General features: G+C 53.1%; 1 protein-coding gene across 1 annotated transcript in view; it reads left to right on the forward strand.

The window, feature by feature from the left end:
• Positions 1-17,708, forward strand: part of DGKD (diacylglycerol kinase delta) — a gene marked incomplete at its 5' end in the record, with an annotated part of 114,170 nt that overhangs the window by 91,589 nt on the left and 4,873 nt on the right. Inside the window, 16 exons of the mRNA XM_081095372.1 lie at positions 556-643; positions 1,741-1,835; positions 1,967-2,066; positions 2,144-2,417; positions 3,809-3,958; positions 4,726-4,839; positions 5,829-5,925; positions 7,934-8,044; positions 8,805-8,901; positions 9,061-9,168; positions 10,194-10,307; positions 11,302-11,436; positions 11,723-11,874; positions 12,213-12,324; positions 12,409-12,501; positions 13,332-13,451. Coding sequence (XP_080951498.1) covers positions 556-643; positions 1,741-1,835; positions 1,967-2,066; positions 2,144-2,417; positions 3,809-3,958; positions 4,726-4,839; positions 5,829-5,925; positions 7,934-8,044; positions 8,805-8,901; positions 9,061-9,168; positions 10,194-10,307; positions 11,302-11,436; positions 11,723-11,874; positions 12,213-12,324; positions 12,409-12,501; positions 13,332-13,451 — 1,960 coding nt within the window. The remainder of the gene's footprint in view (positions 1-555; positions 644-1,740; positions 1,836-1,966; positions 2,067-2,143; positions 2,418-3,808; positions 3,959-4,725; positions 4,840-5,828; positions 5,926-7,933; positions 8,045-8,804; positions 8,902-9,060; positions 9,169-10,193; positions 10,308-11,301; positions 11,437-11,722; positions 11,875-12,212; positions 12,325-12,408; positions 12,502-13,331; positions 13,452-17,708) is intronic.

Genomic DNA, 17,708 nt, shown 5'->3' on the forward strand with positions numbered 1-17,708 from the left:
TGTCCCCTTGAGCCATTGCAGCCGTCATCTGGTGCCTATCAGTAGAGTGCTCATTATCCATAATTGAGCAACCCCATTTTCTCATGTTCTGTTCCCAGAAGGAACCTAAGTATTGGATACATAGTCTCTGTGTGTTTAATAATCCTTTGGCATCCTTCTTGGGTGAACTGCTTTGAGTTCTGACTCATGTCTGAAATCCTGCTAACCAGAGCCTGTGGTGGATTGATGTCATTGAAAATGCTCATGCTCTTCACGATCCTGTGGTTGCCATGAGCAGGTTTGATCACGCGTCCACTCAGCTGCCCCTCCCATGTTGTGCATTTGATGAAGAGCTGGCTGCTGGCTTTCTCTTCCATCACTGGAGCCATAGTGACTAAGTGGTGTAGCATTTTTTCTTAGCTATGGGAGGAGCCAAGTTAGGGACACAAGCCAAGATAAAGGACTTACAGATGAAGTTAGAATTGTTGTAAGGTCAGGTCTCCAGGACACAAGGAGGGAGGTGTAGGGCCTGCCTGGGAGGTGGAGCATCCTCCTGGGAGCTGCCTTTGTGTGCAGGTGGAGTGTCATGGCCTACGAGACTAAACTGCCCCGGCAGGCCTCCTCTTCTACCGTCGTCACCGAGGACTTCAGCGAGGGTTCCGAGGTATTTTCCAGTTACCTCCCGTCCCCTCCCCTCCCCGGCACCCCAGTGCTCTCATGCCCAGCCCTAGGTTAGACCAGGAGTTCAGGGTCAGCTCAAGGTTGAGGTGGAGCCACATGGACTCTGACCTCCCCAGGCTTTGGGTCATCTGGAGGCTTCCCAGTTGTCATCAGGATTTGGGGCCTTCGTGGTGACACTTCCCTAGGACTTCCCACCCTCCCTGCACCTGCTGCTGCCCCACCATCCTCTTCGTTGCCTCCCTTTGCAGCTAGCTGTGCCAGTTCAACCATTCACTCTTCTTTTTGTTTTAGGGCTGTTATGTCTTAATAGTTCATAAGGGCCTAAACTTTGCCTTCCTTATTTTATATCCTGCAGTAGTGCAGTCCTGGCACATAGCTGTGCTCATCCCCACTGGGCAAGTTGCTGCTGGCTGAGCAGGAGAGAGAACTCTGCCAGGGGCCGTCTGCTCGCCAGCAGGGTCAAGGACAGTGGGCTAGATCAGCGGTAGGCAAACTGGCCCCCAGGCCACATCTTCCTGGGCCTGCTTTGACATGGCCTGTGAGCAGAGAATGGTCTGTACCTTTTAAGAGAGGAAGACTATGTGTACAGTCTAGCTGATAGTAAAGTTTGTTGGCCCTGGGCTAGGGACTAGGGATTACACAGCATCAGATCTCCCATTTCAGCAGGCAGAGATGAGTGAGGAAGGGGGAACTTACATTGAGAGAAGGAGGTGGGCCAGGCCACATTCCCAACCAGGTAGACAGATGTGTTGTCTGCTGTGAATGGAACCTGAGTTAAGGAGTGTTGCCTATGGGAACAGGATAGAAGATCCTAGTTCCTAGCACAGGCTGCTGGTGGTGAATCTCAGGCTAAAGGACAAAGAAGCATGAGATACTTGTAAGTCTTTATCAATATGCTCTTTTTTGTTAAGGCCCTTCTGTCCACATCTGGATGAAGCCTTTGACATCTTTCAGATAACACTGGCAGGTCTCAGATTGTTGAAGGAAGTGAGCTGAGGCCCGACTAGTGGGCACAGTGGGTGAGGAGTTCACTGGGTGAACTTCCTACAATGATCCCACCCTGTTTTGGGGTAATTGTAGGTGCAGCAAATTCTCTTCTATGAAGATTCGGTCGCGGCCCATCTTTCCAAAATCCTGACTTCCGACCAGCACTCGGTGGTGATCTCATCAGCGAAGTGAGTGCCAGCTGCCTCGGGGAGTGGGGGGCGGGGGTGGGGGGGGGGCAGGGGCGCCCACACGGGGCCAGTCCGCAGCCAGGACTGTGTCTAGAAGCGATTTTCTGCGCTTTCTCTGCGCTTTCTCCCAGAGTGCTTTGCGAGACGGTGAAGGACTTTGTGGCTCGAGTGGGAAAGGCCTACGAGAAGACGACCGAGAGCTCGGAGGAGTCTGAGGTCATGGCCAAGAAGGTCTGTTCCCTGAGCCCCTGACTGGGAGGGTGTCAGGATGAGAGGCACTCCATTCCACTCCATTTGTTCCCGTCCAGTGCTCTGTCCTGAAAGAGAAGCTGGATTCTCTCCTCAAGACCTTGGACGACGAGTCCCAGGCCTCGTCCTCTCTGCCCACCCCGCCGCCCACCATTGCTGAGGAGGCAGAAGATGGAGACGGAACGGGCAGCAGCTGTGGCTCAGCTGTGGACCGCTCGATGGGGTCAGCGTGCCCAGCCCGGCCGCAGATATTCAGGCCTCGGGAACAGCTCATGCTGAGAGCCAACAGCCTGAAGAAGGCGATTCGTCAGATCATAGAACACACAGAAAAAGGTAGCTGGTCTCTTAATGACAAAGGGAGCTTTCTTCAGGCAAGTGCTGGGCACGCCCGGTTTCCTCCGAACATGGTGCTGGAAAGGCATCCACCACGCAGGCCAAAGCCTGATAGCCCGAGGTCACTTCTGGCTTAGCGGTTTATCCCTAGGCTGCCTGACAGGAGGCAGCACCTCCTACCTGAGTGCATGCCTGCAGCGTTTCTCCCTGCTCACCTACTTGGTCTGATGTAAAGACTGTGGAAAGAGCACCCAGGAATCCAGAAAGTGGAAGGCAGAGCTGGAGGGCGCCCCTGGCTGGTGAAAAGGTGCCTCATGGGCATACGCAGGGGGCTCCTTGGAGAAACTGATCCCTGAATAGGGGGCCCACTCCCTAGAATGGAGCTAACCTGTGGGAACTCTGCCCAACCAACCTCGGGTGCAGCCCTGCAGGATGTGTGTCCTCCAGTTGGAGGAGGGGCTGCCCTGGGGGAGTGTGTTCTGAGAGAGCCGTGGTGCTTAGAACTGAGGTGCTCTTAGGACACCTGGAAAGGTGGGCCCCATCCATCAAGTCAGTGGACAGAGAGAGGCTGGAGGTTGGGGGAGCCCAGGGAGGTGGTCAGAGAAGTGGGGGGACCATGTGCACCATGGTGTCTGAGTCAGGACTGCTGCAGTGGTGGAGGGTGCCCAGGGCCTGGGCAGGTCATTGGCCTGGCGTGCTGACTGCCCGCCATCAGCCTGGGGCCTGGGAGAGGTAGATAGACCACAGAGGATAAAGATTCGCCTGGCTAGTCACTCCCTTTCTCCAGACTCGGTTTGCTAAGCTTAGGTGAGAATGCTGAAAAACCACACTGACCTGTGAACTTCATTGCCTCCAACCTTGCCGGGACCCCCAGATCCCTCCTCGGCAAGTTTTTTCTTGTCTTGGGTCTGTCTTGTCTGTCATTACCCTCGGAAACGATTTCACACGTCCACACCCCTCAGATGCTTTCCTAGCCCTCACCTTTTCACTCTGAGCAGATCAGCCTGCTTCTTGCTTCCGTGAGAAGAATAAGTCGTGACCTCCTACCTACATACTGGTGGATGCACGAGGTGGAGCCCTCACCACATCTCCCAGGGCTGCTCTAGGCTCTCAATCTTTCACTCACCTTCTTCCCACATCTTCAGCCTCTGGGCCCTCCTCCCAGCCAGCTGGCACGGATTCCCGGTGCCCATGGTACTTGCAGTGTGCTAGGCCCAGGGGGACAGTGGGGATGAGGTGGGAGCTTCAGGTCTAAGCTCTAGCCAAGAGGACATTTGAAGGAAAATCAAACTGGTAGATGAAGAGGGGAGTCTGTTCAGCAGACCTCCATCAGGCTGGCCTTGCCTACAGTAATGTCCTTGGGCTGACCTGTGGACATTCTTTCCATGCAGCTGTCGATGAGCAGAATGCCCAGACCCAAGAACAGGAGATGATTGTCTTAGGTCTCTCTGAGTCAGAGGAGAAAAAGGACCTGAAGTCAGAGGACACCATGTGCCACAGTGAGAGCTGCGGGGTTGCCAAGCATAGAAGTCTCCGCAAAGGTATAGCCGCCAGCCTGGGTGACCCTCAGTCCTGCCATCGGCCTGTGACACTCAGAAAGCTTAACACATGGCCTTTCCCTGTACCACCTGCTGTGCGTCGTTTGTCTGGGGGCAGGTGGGAGGGGGTGCTGGGGAGGGGGGAGCCTTGCTGCTGAGGCTCCCTGTGCCCCAGACCCAATAGGGCTCAGAACCTCCCTGTGCCCCAGACCCAGTAGATCTCAGAACCTCCTGGTTGCAGCCAGCCACATGCCATGAACATAGGAAATTTGTTCCAGCCAGAGCCAGCCTGGCCTGGCATTTAGGTCAGGGCATCGCCCAGCCCCACGGGTCCTCTTCCTGTGCCCCTTATCTGTCCTGGAACGGCTCAGGCTCCAGGTGTGGAGAATGTCCCTGCCCCCCCGGCTGTTCATGGCCCCTCCCTTGTACCCAGACAGGCCAATAAGAGGTACCTGTCTCGGAGTTCACTCCATGGTCGTGACCACTTAGAGCACTTGGCATGCGCCCCCAGTGTGCGGAGGGTCCAGCCCCCCCGGGCCCCGCCCCAGCCTCACCTTCTTGAAGGCATTCAGACCCACTTGCCTCTGGTCCCCTCTTTGTCTCTCTCTGGGCCTCTTTCTTGACCTCCCCAGCTCCAATGGGCTGACCAGTGGCTTGGAAGCTCCTCCCTTCCCCCGGGCCCTCCACCTGGCATTTCCCTAGTGAACTTTCCCAGTAGTCAGTCATGGTTTGTTGTGAACAGTCTGGGGCTTTGTGTCCTGTTTTTATAGTGTCCAAGTCCCCATGTGAGAAGCTGATCAGCAAAGGGAGTTCTGCCTCTCTTCCTCCCCAGCCAGGAAGCCGGGATGGCCTGCCAGCGCTGAACACGAAGATCCTCTTCCCGAGTGAGTGTTCCCACCACCAGGTGGGCACAGTGGGGAGCTGTCTGTGGGAGGGTGTCTCGCCCGTCGCTTTGCCCGGCACTGGGTCTGTGGGAATAAACGAGACCGGGTCTCTGTCCTCCAAGAGTCTATAGGTCCTTGGGAAAGTAGATAGAATTCAGAGTTAGGTCACGGTATGACAGTGCTCTTATTCATTACAAAGGGCAGATGGCACCTAGATCACCTTGGGGGTGGGGATATGGGGGTGGGGCTCCAGGAAGGCATGTGAAGCAGGCAAAATAGTTGTTCTGAGTGAACAAGGAGGGTGGCAGGCTGTGGGTGGGACTGTGGAGTCGTGCCTCTGTTTCTAGCATGACTGCAGCAGGAGCAGGTAGCCGCCGGGAGGGCTGGCCCAGTCCTCTTCCCTGCCCTTGCTCTCATTTGCTGGGATGAAGTGCAGGCAGCTCCGGGGCAGTGGTGACAGACCTTATCTTCATAGGAAGGAATGCCACAAGGGGTTGAAATTGCCAGCAAAGCTCCCTTAACCAGCTTCAGGTAGAGTCCGGAGGCCTCCTAGCCACACCGTGTACTCCTATAAGTGATTTGTCAATTTCTAGTGAATCTCCACTAAATAAAAAGAAAATTCCAGAAACCCTTGGGAAGTGAGCCCTCGGAAATGAGGAGCATTTGGGTAGCCAGTGATAAAGATATTACTGGAGGCATGGATGGGCAGAATATTCAAAAATAGGTTTCATCTCTGCCTTAATGTGTGATTTAAAGATTTTAAATAGATGCAGGCGGCTTGAAGGTGTTTATTTCTCATGACTGTAGCCTTCCAAAGCTGGATGACTGGGCTCTAAGATGAGTCGTATGAAGAGCTCATTCTGGCGGAGCTTTGTACATTTAATGAGGACTGTCTTCACAAGCCATTTTTGTACGTGTCGCACAGGTGTTGATTTCTATCACCAGTATGTTTGCTTTTGTTTCATGAATATGGGTTGTCTCCCTCACAGATGTTCGTGCGGGGATGTCTGGTTCCTTGCCTGGCGGTTCAGTTATCAGTCGCTTATTAATTAATGCTGATCCCTTCAACTCCGAACCAGAAAACCTGTGAGTGTGGCATGAACCAAGGGGGCATGTTTGTAAAAGAATGCCGGAGCCTAGAAAAGTGATTTGGCATTAACTGGAGTAATTTGTGAGCAGTTGACTAGGAGACCCCCTTCCAGCTGGTGTCAGCTGGTAAGGAAACCCCAGAAATGGGACGATGGGACGATGGGATGTAGCCTGTCCTGGCTCATTTCCGATGGTCATGAGGCAGCGTCTTCTGAATATATGTAATGTTCTGAGTTTTTGGCAGGTTCAGAAACTCCAGTTGGGAACTAACTTTCCACTTGTTCTTCATTATCACTGTTTGGTAACCTCGGCTGACCCTGTGCTGGCGCCTCTTCCTGGCTACTTCCTCCCCACCCCCCTGCTGTTCTGCTGCTTTCTCCTATGGGGTCTGCTCCCGTTAGAGCTGCAGTCACAGATCCCTGGGCTGGAAGCTCCTGGTGGTCCCCAGGGAGACACTGTCCTGGGCTGAGATGTGTGGGGAGGAGAGTTCCAGAGCTGCTTGGTGCTCCCGCACTGTGTCCTCTGCCCCTGGCCTGAGGCAGTGAGCAGTGAGTACAGCAGTTCAGTTGCATCTGTTCCTGTGTGTACATGCCATTGCAGACACAGATGGTGTTTGAAAACCCATTCTTCTAGGTTTTCCTTTCTGCTGGCTGATAGCAAATTCTGGGCAGTTAGCGACAGGTGGTAGTGATTGGTTAGAAGTTGCCAACCATGTGTTTGGTGTGGTTGGGGAGAGCCGATGAGAAATGTGCGGTTACAGAGACTCTGGGTTTTGGGAAGGTGAAGCTGGAAGTACGCAGAGTGGCAGTCCTGCCAGGCCAGTTGCCAGGGAGCCGCCTCTGTTCAGACACCTGTTGCCATGTGCTGGCCTGCCCAGTGCTTGGGCATCCCATCTAGGACCTGCCACTGCCACCTACAGGCCTGTCTGCTCCTCACTCCAGGCCCCTCCCGGGGTTGCCTGGGCTCTTGTTTGGACCCTTCCTGACATTGTTTCCTCGAAAAGGCCAGAGCTATTGTCCTGTGAGCAGTGTCCTGCCCCCCCTACCCCCACAACTCCATATTTTGTTTGTTTTCTTAATCTGAGATCTCTGAGGTTCCAAGTCTGGCTGCCACAGCCATTGGTCTATCTTTGATCTCTCCTCTTCAGACTGGGGAGACTTCTCCTTCACCTAGGGAGACCAAAGCTTCTTTCCTCCTCCACCCAGGCTGGGGACCAGGCCGCCGCCCGTCACCCCAGGACCTGGTCATTCTGTCTGTGCTGCCATGGCCTTCTGTGGCCTGCCTGTCCACTTCCCAGGCCCCCGAAGCCCTGCTTCCTCCAGGCCCTGAGCCCTGGGAACACTGTTCAGTGAAGGGAGCCAGACGCAAGAGCCCCATGTTTTGGGACCCCATTTCTATGAAACATTCAGAGGAGGCAGATCCATAGAGATAAGAAGTAGATTAGTGGTTGTCAGGGGCTGGGGAGGGGTTGAGAGTGCTGGCTAACGGTGTGAGCTTTCTTTTTGGGGTGATCCGGTAATTCTGAAATGGATTGTAGTGATGGTTACATGACTCTGTGATTGCATCAAAATTGTGTTGTAGTCCTAGCTGGTTTGGCTCAGTTTTCAGATGGTCGGACCCATGGACTCAAGGGTCTCAGGTTCCATTCTGGTCAAGGGCATATACCTCAGTTGCAGGCTCTATCTGCGGTCCTGGTCGGGGTTTGTGTGGGAGGCAACTAATCGATGTGTCTCTTACATTGATGTTTCTCTCTCTTTCCCCCTCTCCCTTCCACTCTCTAAATATCAATGGAAAAGTATCCTTGGGTGAGGATTAAGAAAACAAAATGAAAAACAGCCCCCCAAAATTTCATTGTACATTTTAAGTGAGTAAACTATATGGTATATGCATTATTTCTCAACACTGTTACAAAAGAAAAAAAGAGTTTTGCCTTCAGGAAGAACTGCTAGAGGTTAGGAAGCTGCTAAACAGGGTTGTTTTAATTGCTCTGAAACCCCTTTTGCAGAGAGTATTACACAGAGAAATGTGTCATGAACAATTATTTTGGCATTGGCCTGGATGCGAAGATATCCCTGGACTTCAACAACAAGCGTGATGAGCACCCGGAGAAGTGCAGGTGGGTGACACCTGTGTGCACACCTGTCCTCGAGTCTTCCTCATTTCTCCTGGTCAGTAAGGTAATTTTTGGAGTCAGCAGATAAAAGGATGTGCAGTGTGCTACCTGAATGCCTTGTGTCTGCAAATGGAGGGGCTTTCAAAGGTGGGTGGAAGCAGGTGAAAGTCCAGGAGGCCAGCTCAGAGGAGGCTTCCCCGAGGGTTGTCCAGGTTTGGGCAGATTCAGCATAAGAAAGCGAGGGACCCCAGTCAGTGCGAAGAGGACTGAGTCTCTTAGGAGACTCCTAAGGCTGTGAGGTTCCTCGCCAGGGGCAGGCAGCACAAAGTGTGCTAAGAAGTGGACAGTGCGTCAGGAGATGGCAGGCTGGTTATTCCACCTGTAAATCGCACACCCAGAAAAGACAGAAACCCCCGGCAGCATTGATCACCAGCACTTACAGATGTGCTTTCCAATTGTCGGGTGGTACACATAATTTTATAGTCAGAAAAGCTCATGGTTATAAAATTTTTGTGAAGTTTCACCTTTCAGGGTATGATTACTTTCTTGAGAAATACTACTTTTCCAGTCCATAAACATATCTCTGTGCCTTCCCTTCATAGACACTAACAGGAATATGTCCTTCCTGAGGGGTCACTGCCACAGGGAATCGCTGAGTCGCACCCTTTTGTGATCAGATGCCACCCCCACACTTTTTAGCAATGACTGTAGTTAACTAGAAAGAAAGCCATGACCTACGCCCGTTCTGTTATTCCTTCTCTAGGAGCCGAACCAAGAACATGATGTGGTATGGGGTGCTGGGGACCAAAGAGCTGCTGCACAGGACCTATAAGAACCTGGAGCAGAAGGTCCTGCTGGAGGTGAGCTGGAGGGCTTCCTGTGAGCACTGCTCCCTGTGGACCCCTCGGTGGGAGCCCCCCACAGCGGGGCCTCCTCGGCCCTGGGGCGGGTTGCCTGTGAGGAAGGACTGGTTGATGCCCGAATCTCTCCTTTCCTTGTCCTGCTTCTCCACCGCGCAGTGTGATGGGCGGCCCATCCCGCTTCCCAGTCTCCAAGGAATTGCTGTCCTCAATATTCCCAGTTATGCCGGAGGGACCAACTTCTGGGGGGGCACCAAGGAAGATGATGTACGTACAGGGGTTCTGGTTAGCATGGGCCTGAGCTTGGGGTCAGGGAGGCGGTGACCAGAGAGGCAGCCCCTTCAAGGAGCATAGGCCACTTGGGGCCCTGATAGAGCATCAGCACTCGGGGTGCTCTGTCAGTGATGCAGGGGATGGATGCACACCACCTTTCTTGTACTGGCAGTGGGGGCACAGTGGAGAGCAAGACAGGTGGTGTCCCCTGCTCATGAGAAGGGAGGCTGACTAGAACAGATGTGCTCAGAGGCACAGGTGTGACGCAGAAGCCAGGCCCAACCCTGACTGGTGGCGATCTGGGAAGGCTTCTAGGAGGAGGGGACATCTATGTTGAGTCCTGAAGGATGATTTGGGGTCAGCCAGGTCAGGTGGAGTGTTGGGGGAGGGAAGAAGAGGAGGAGGCTGTTCCAGGCAGAGGGAGCAGCAGATGGAAGGCTTAGTGGCTAAACAGTGACATGGGGCAGAAGTTGTCTGATGGCACTGTGCTGGCGGGGGGGTGGGGGGGTGCAGAGAAGTTAGAATTCACATGGGGTTGTATAAGCCAGGGGAGAACTTCGGAATTTATGCTGAGGACTCTGGGAGGCAGTGGTAGTTTTTAACCAGGGGCATGGCTTCCTTTGTACATAAGAGCTAATAAAAATCGTTAACACTAATTGGACACTAATATGTGCTGGTCACTCTTCTGAGACTGTGCACATAGTCCTCATAACAACCCCTTGAGGCATGTACCAGTATTTATCCTACTTTACAGATGAGGAAACTGAGGAACAGGGTAATGAAGTGACTTGCCCGGGTCACAAGGCTAGTAAGTGGCAGATCCGGGATTTGATCCTAGGCAGCTTGGTTTCAGGATCTTAGTAACAGGTTCATACTGTAGCTGCTCCTTCAGTTAGGACGCATCACCTCCTTGTAGGGGCCTGTCTGCTTTCACCAGAGCAACAGCCCTAACAGGGAGAAGTATGTGGCGTGTGTTCAGGGAAGTGGGAGCCCAGGTCAGCTCTGCCTCCACCTTTCAGACCTTCGCAGCTCCGTCCTTTGATGATAAGATCCTGGAGGTGGTCGCTGTGTTTGGCAGTATGCAGATGGCTGTCTCTCGGGTCATTAAGTTGCAGCATCACCGGATTGCCCAGGTACTGGCTGTGGTCCTGGAGGCAGGGAGGGCCTGGGAGGCCGTCTCTGGGAGAGCAGGACCTGGCCCAGAACCACAGTCTCGACACTGCACTCTCCCCAATAAATGCGTCCTGGTGCAGAGCCCAGAAGAGTGGGTGCTCAAAATTGGGACCAATTAGCACCCAGCCTGAGCTCCCTGCCCTGACTTTTTCTGGGGGTGCCCCCTGTCTACCCCTCTTGCTGAGGTGGGATGAGATGAGACAGGCCTGGCCTGGATTTGGACCATGCCTGCAGCTTTCAGAAGTGGCAACTTGTGCTTAGGAACAGAGGCTGAGCATATATGTCCGGTGGAGAAAGTGGCCTCGCCTAGCTACTCTGAGGCCCAGTGCGGGAGGGGATGTAGCGCCTGCGCCCCGTCCCCCGCCCCTCCCCGTTACTTATTTCTGGTGTTGGTTTGGGAAGGGTCTGTCAATCTGTGGGGTGGGGGAGGGTGGTGCTTTATGCCCAGAAACCTGGGTGGGAGCTGACACACCAGCTGACTTGAGCCGCAGCCTGTGTTGCCCCGCCTGTTCCCAAAGGAGGCTGCTGGGATTTCACTGTTTTAGGTCTTTGACTGCATTTTTTGTTGCAGAGAGGAGCAGTGCATTCTTTCCTACTTGTGGGCTGTTGGCTCTGTTCGGTGTTGCATGTGCTCAGGGACCCAGTGGCTCTTGGAAGCCATGCGCCCCGACCCTGGGCCTGGTGTTTGTGTCTGATCACTGAGATTTCCTCTGCGATCACAGAGGCAGTTCTGGGCGAGGGGACAGTGGGGCTAGGGCACAGACCCTAAGGCTCCCTGAGCTTCGACCTGGACAGGGATGCTCTGACTGCAGGGTTGGCTGTGGGTGTGGTGCCTGCTGCTCCGGAGGGCAGCTGCCTGTGCAGGGTGCAGGGCAGGAAGGTTCCTGTAGTGCTCAGCGGCTGTGAGGCTCCTTGGTGAGCTCTGTGCAGAGTAATGCTGTGATGTTTGCTCAGTGTCGCACGGTGAAGATTTCCATCCTGGGTGAGGAGGGCGTGCCTGTGCAGGTGGACGGAGAGGCCTGGGTCCAACCTCCGGGATACATTCGGATTATCCACAAGAACCGGGCCCAGATGCTCACCCGAGACAGGGTAAGAGGCTGCCTTTGGGGCCAGGGCTCACCTGCAGGCACACCTGTGCTGCTTCTATAAGAAGACTCGGGGGTTTTTAATGTTTAGTTCTAGGAAATTATTCTTTTTTAGATGCCAGTATTAAGCCAATGGTGTAGGAATTCCTAGGACCGTTTCTCTTCCCCAGGGTAGAAGAGTCTGCCTCTCCCTCTCTGGGAGCCTAGCATGTCAGGTGTGCTTGTCATTGGTAGAGACATGCTCACCCAGAGGGCAGTAGAAAGTGTAACTCTGGGTTCTCGTGCCCTAGGCATTTGAGAACACGCTAAAGTCGTGGGAAGACAAGCAGAAGTGCGAACTGCCTCGCCCGCCGTCTTTCTCCCTGCACCTGGGGATCCTGTCCGAGGAAGAGGCCACCCAGATGGACCAGTTTGGGCAGGCGGCGGGAGCCCTCATCCACAGGTCAGTTTCCGCTCACTGGAGCGCCAGGGCTCCACTGGCATGCATGCTCAGCTGGCATGCATGGGCTGAGTTCCTCCTCCCAAACCCTTGGTGCTGGTTGGCCGCCTTCACGCAGCCCCGCAGGGTTTCTGCTTGCCCTTGGCTTTGCTTTATTTCCACCGATCCTCTTTGGAGCTACTCAGTTTACGTAGATGGAAGTTTAAAATCTACGGGTGTTTTCAGAGCCAGCTCACAGATCTGCACACCTGTCCTGGATTCCTAGGAACAGTGCACTTACAGCTTCCACTTTAGACCACCCTTCGTCTGCTCTGATGTGTGGTGTTTCTCGTTTTCTCTAGCATCCGAGAGATAGCCCAGTCCCATCGAGACATGGAGCAAGAACTTGCCCACGCCGTCAACGCCAGCTCCAAGTCCATGGACCGTGTGTACAGCAAGCCCAGAACCACGGAGGTACCTGCCCGTTTCCGGTCTTGCTCCTCTGGGCATGTGTAGCCCTCGGGCCTCCTCCATGGTGTCTATCCTGGTTGTTCTCAGGGGCTGAGCTGCAGCTTTGTCCTGGAGCTGGTGAACAACATGAAGGCCCTGCGCAGCGAGACAGAGCTGCTGCTGTCCGGGAAGATGGCCCTGGTGAGCTGAGGAGCCGGGCTCTCGTGGGATGTGGCCATTGTCGCACATTTCAGTCCAGATTTTCTGGCTTTAAGAATCTAGACTCATTGCTGGGAGGGGCCTCAGAGCTCCTGTGACCTGACTGTGTGGTTGGAGCGCCCACTTCTGGCCACACCTCCCCACGCCATCCCTAGCGTGTCAGATTCCTGCAGACGTGACCGCCTTTGTCATCGTAGACAGAATTCTCCCTTAGACGTCTGTAGGTCGGCAGCCATCCTCCTGGGCCCTGGTAGGCACACGAGCTCACTGCCCATCCTCACTCAGCCCTGCAGACCTGGCTGAAGCCGCGGCTCTGGGGAAGCACTCGGGGTGGGGAGGTTACTGGGTCACAGGAGCTGAAATAGGGAAAGGCCGAGAGACGGCCTGACCAACCTTCTCGTTTTAAAAAATGAGGACTTGGAAGGCCGTGGAGGCGAAACAACTTGCTAAAAGTCACACAGCCGGAGAATGGCCCCAAAAGTCTAGTTTTAATACCCTCTGCTCTTCCCTCCAATGTGCCGCGCTGTCCTGGAATGGAACGGCATTTCCTGCAGCTGGTGCCGGCGGGCTGGTCTGTCCCTTTTGACAGAGGGCCCACGGCACAGGGAGGCAGGTGAAGCGTCAGCCCTGAGTGTGACTGTCCGGCAGGCGTGGTTTCCTCCACTGTTTATGGAGGAGAGCTTAGTTCGCTCCCCCAGCACTCCTCAGAAGGGGAGGTTAGAGGACCTCTGAGTGAGCTCAGCCCTGGGGACTGCGTGGCCCCAGCTCCACTGCTAATAACCAGCGCGTCTCTCTTCCCCACGCGGGAGCAGCAGTTGGACCCCCCTCAGAAGGAGCGGCTGGGGGCTGCTCTTGCCGAGATGGACCGACAGCTCAGGAAGCTGGTGGACACCCCCTGGCTGTGCCAGCCCATGGAGCCCAGTGATGAAGAGGTATGTGGGCACAGGCCTTCAGCGTGGGCACCCTCGGTGCAGGTATTGAGTGTGCTCTGTACAGCTTTGGGGTTAAGACAGGGGTGGGCAAACTTTTTGACTCGAGGGCCACAATGGGCTCTTAAACTGGACCGGAGGGCCGGAACAAAAGCATGGATGGAGTGTTTGTGTGAACTAATATAAATTCAAAGTAAACATCATTACATAAAAGGGTACGGTCTTTTTTTTTTTTTAGTTTTATTCATTTCAAACGGGCCGGATCCGGCCCGCGGGCAGTAGTTTGCCCACGGCTGGGTTAAGATGATGTCAGTCTTGTAGCCCCTGATATGGCTTCTCGAGTCTTCTTTAGTCAGATGCTGTGGAGAGAGGCTGGCGGGAGGAAGGAGTTGGGGGGTGGTATCGAGAAGGACCGTTGGTAACTGGGCATGTGTTGCCCTTGGAAGCAGAACTGCTTGCTGACCCGGGAGTGGGTAGAAAGAAGGCTGAGCCCAACCTACTGTTTCCCCTCCTGTGGACAAACATTGGTCGGTTAAATGGCAGCTTTTTGGAAGTTTGTTTTTGACAGGGACAGAGTTGGTGTGTTTGACACTTACTCACACTTTTCTTCTTCACACATTAGAGACCCCCCACTTGGCACAGGTTCTAGAGTTGGACAGACAGGACCCCAGGCACATTGCACCCTGGGATGCAGTCACCTCCTGTCGCGGAGAGCAGGCAGAAGAGCCCAGACAGGTGCTTGCCAAAGGGTCGTTTTTGTGGGCAGCGTCTGGATAAAGGCAAACCCTAGGCTGCCTTCCTCTCAGGGATAGCGAGCAGAGTGGGCCAGGAGGAAGTTCACCCTGGGTGACACATCCCACAAGGTAACTGCTGGGCACCAACATTGAGCAGCACAGTCCTCAGCACAAGGAAGCCTCAGATGCTAACTCAGAGTGGAAATTGTGCTCCTACGTCCGGCCCTGAGCACGTCGGGGCTCCTCCCTCCACACAGATTTCCTCTGAAGATGGAGAATGGAGGGCTAGGCTTGTCTTCAGCTCATGGGCAGAGGAGCAGCTGCAGCCATGGGAGGCTCGCAGCCTGGTGCATGGCTGCAGGGTCACCGACCCACCCTGTGTGTTTGGGACTGTCTGGTCTTGGTACTAAAAGCCCATGTCACAGGGATTATAGCTCCAATGCTTCAAACCTAAGAATGTTTTCAAAACAAATATCACCAAGTGCTGTGCAGCCGCCACAGAAACAAACACAAACCACCACAGGTCGTCCCTGGGGTGATCCTAGAAGCATGTCTAGAGCCACTGGTTTCTAGGTTCCCGGACATGGGCTCAAGGGATAGTGCAGGTGTTAGTTCTTGCAGGAGTCGGTGGGAAATAGTACAGGTAGGTGGAGCCTAAGAGCAGGTTTAGTTACAAACCAGAAACGCTCTGCACTCAGGGAGGGCAGCATGCAACGCAGGGAGGGGCTGGGGCACTGCCCTCATCTGATGGAACCTGAGGCCAGAAATTGCAGCCAGATGTCCTCGGAGCAGCACTGGGCCCTGGGCTTCCTGCGGCTCCCCTGCTGGCCGCCTGACCACTCAGTGCTCCCTCCACCGGGCTCCGGTCAGTCTCCCTTGCGAGGGAGGAGATGGGGGTGAAGTGCAGAGGCCCCAAGGAACCCTGGAGGGGATGGTGGCATTTCTACTAACAAAAATAGGAAAGTCATTTACTTGAAAGAAAAAAAATAAGGCAAATCTATGAGCTGGGTTTTTGGGAAAGTAAAATAAGTCAAACCACTCTCTGGCAAATATAATCAAAGGAAAAATGAACAGAATGCAGTGTTGAAGGGAATGTAACAAAACACAAGAAAATAAAGCAAGTTAGAGTAAAAGAAATGGTAATAAATTTTAAAATCTTGATGAAACTGTTGATTTTTCAGGAAAAATTTAAACTATACAAATTGAAATCTGAAGACATTTAAAAAAGAAAAGCCACAGAACAACTTGCAAAATAATCCAAGTAAATACAGCTTCCAAAGGCAAACTGCCAAGGAATGTGTACTTCCACATGTAAGAAGCAGCATTAAGCTGGAAAAAGACGGACATTGTCCCAGCTCATTTTTTTAAATTGTGGGGAGAAACATAAAAGGTGCCAGTCTCTGTCCTGTCTAACCTTAGTGTTAAGTGCATTCACAGTATTGTGAAACAGGTGTCCAGAACTTTCAGTTTACTTTTTAAAATTAGCACATTGATTCCAAAATTCAGTGTTATCAGTAGATCCGTACAAGTCATTTCTTTAAATCAAATAATTGATGAAAGAGCTGATTTTTAAAAGAACTCTAGCTGGAAAGTGCAGCGGGATTAAAAGGTCACTTTGTGTCCCCTGAGAAATACTGGCATAGGCAGGTCATTGGTGGGGAAGGGAGGGGTGGGCTAGCCAGTGACCTCCTCTTGCCCAAAAGTGTCCATGTCCTGAGCAGCCTTGCGCTGCAGGGAGGAGCAGGGAGCCATCAGCTCTTACAGGACAGACAGCTGGTTTGTTGGTGGGTGAAGCGGGGCGGGGGGTGTGGGGGGAGAGACTGAGGTTGCTTGGGGACCTGGTCAGGGCCCTGGTTCAGATCAGCGCACTGAGGACAGACTGACCTTGAAGCAGTTGGGGAGCTCGGGCACAAGAAGAATTCATTAGCTATACATGGATTGCTGGTGGTGGTTTTGCGTGATAATGGTGCTGTGATTGTGTTTAAAAAAGAGAGGATTGTCTCTTAGAGTTGCTTATGAAGTAGTCTTGGTGGAATAATTTATCTGAAATGTGTGTATTTTAAAAGCCTGGGGAGTGCTCCCTTTGGCAGCACATATACTAAAATTGGAACCATACAGAGAAGATTAGCATGACCCCTGCGCAAGGATGACATGCAAATTTGTGAAGCGTTCCATATATATATATATATATATATTTTTTTTTTTAATAAAAAATAAAAGGCTGGGGAGACAAAGTACGATAACATGTTGATAGTCAGCCTCATTCTACTGGTCTCCTGTCATGAATGGATGAACATATCCACATTAAAAGTTAGAAATAAATGTAATGCCCATTTACATTAATAAAAATTATATAAACTCAGGAACAGGATTTTGTTTGGCTCCTGCAGGAAGCGCTGCGAAGTGCAAGGTGGGTGCCAGCCTGTGTGGGGGACCCATGAGCCGGGCTGATCGCCTGGGAGCTGAAGGTATAGCAGAGCAGCTGTTAGAATCAGTGATGGACAGTTTTGCTGAGTATAAGGAATTTGTAACTGTAAGTTTCTTGAGTGGTCGGTGAGAAAATATCTTGGTGAGATCTCTTTCATAGTAGAGGACTTAAAACTTAGAATGCCTATGATAGGAAGTCCATGAAGGCGACCCTGAAGGGCGTGCAGGGAGATTAGAGCGAGCGGCTCCACAGCACATTCCCACTATGAGGTACTTGTCATTTCCAAACTCTAGGTTTGGTGCAGCGCCAGTGAACATCCCTGTGCAGTTTTTTCAGTGTGACCCAGTGTCCCTATCATAAGCTGCCTGGTCTAACCGTGAGGGTCAGTGTGGGGATGTAGCGGGCTGGGTCCTGGCGTGGATTCCAAGCCGGCGAGGGCAGGAAAAAAGGGGCGCAGCTGGGGAATAGGGAACGTGGCTTTATTTGCAAGTGCAGCCAGTGACACACGCTCAGCTTGAAACACAGGTATCTGTGTGCACGGAAGACAGGCTACCAGGGCGGAAGGAAAGTCGAGTGAGGGATGCTGGGCAGTTGGAGTGCGCTATGGAGCTGTGGCTGTCCAGTGGGGGTCAGGGTCACGCTTGCTCCCCTTCTTGACAGTCTGCCTCCAGGAGTAGATCCAAGGGAAGAGTGCAAAGTGCAGGAAAAGCTTTATTTAGGAAGTTGTGCATGACACGGTTGGGAAAGCAAGGCAGTTCTGTAGCTGCAGACAGATGACTCCTGCAGGCCACAGTGGCGGGGGGTGTGGGTGGGGGGTATGGAGGGTAGAGGGGGGGCATCAGCCTGGGAAAGCACTAGAAGATTGGCTAAATAACCTATTTAATAATCTCCTTATAATGGTACTGATGTCTATACTAATAAAAGGGTAATATGCTAATTATACCAGGTCAACCAAACATCCTTCTGGACAAAACCATGATGGTGGGGGCTGAGGCAGAGGCAGTTAGGGCCAAGATCAGGCTGGCAGGGAAGAGCATTTAGGGCTGAGATCAGGCTGGCAGGGGAGAGAATTTAGGGGCGAGATCAGGCTGGCAGGGG

This window comes from Myotis nattereri, assembly GCF_964212035.1.
Source record: "Myotis nattereri genome assembly, chromosome: 7".
Lineage (NCBI taxonomy): Eukaryota > Metazoa > Chordata > Mammalia > Chiroptera > Vespertilionidae > Myotis > Myotis nattereri.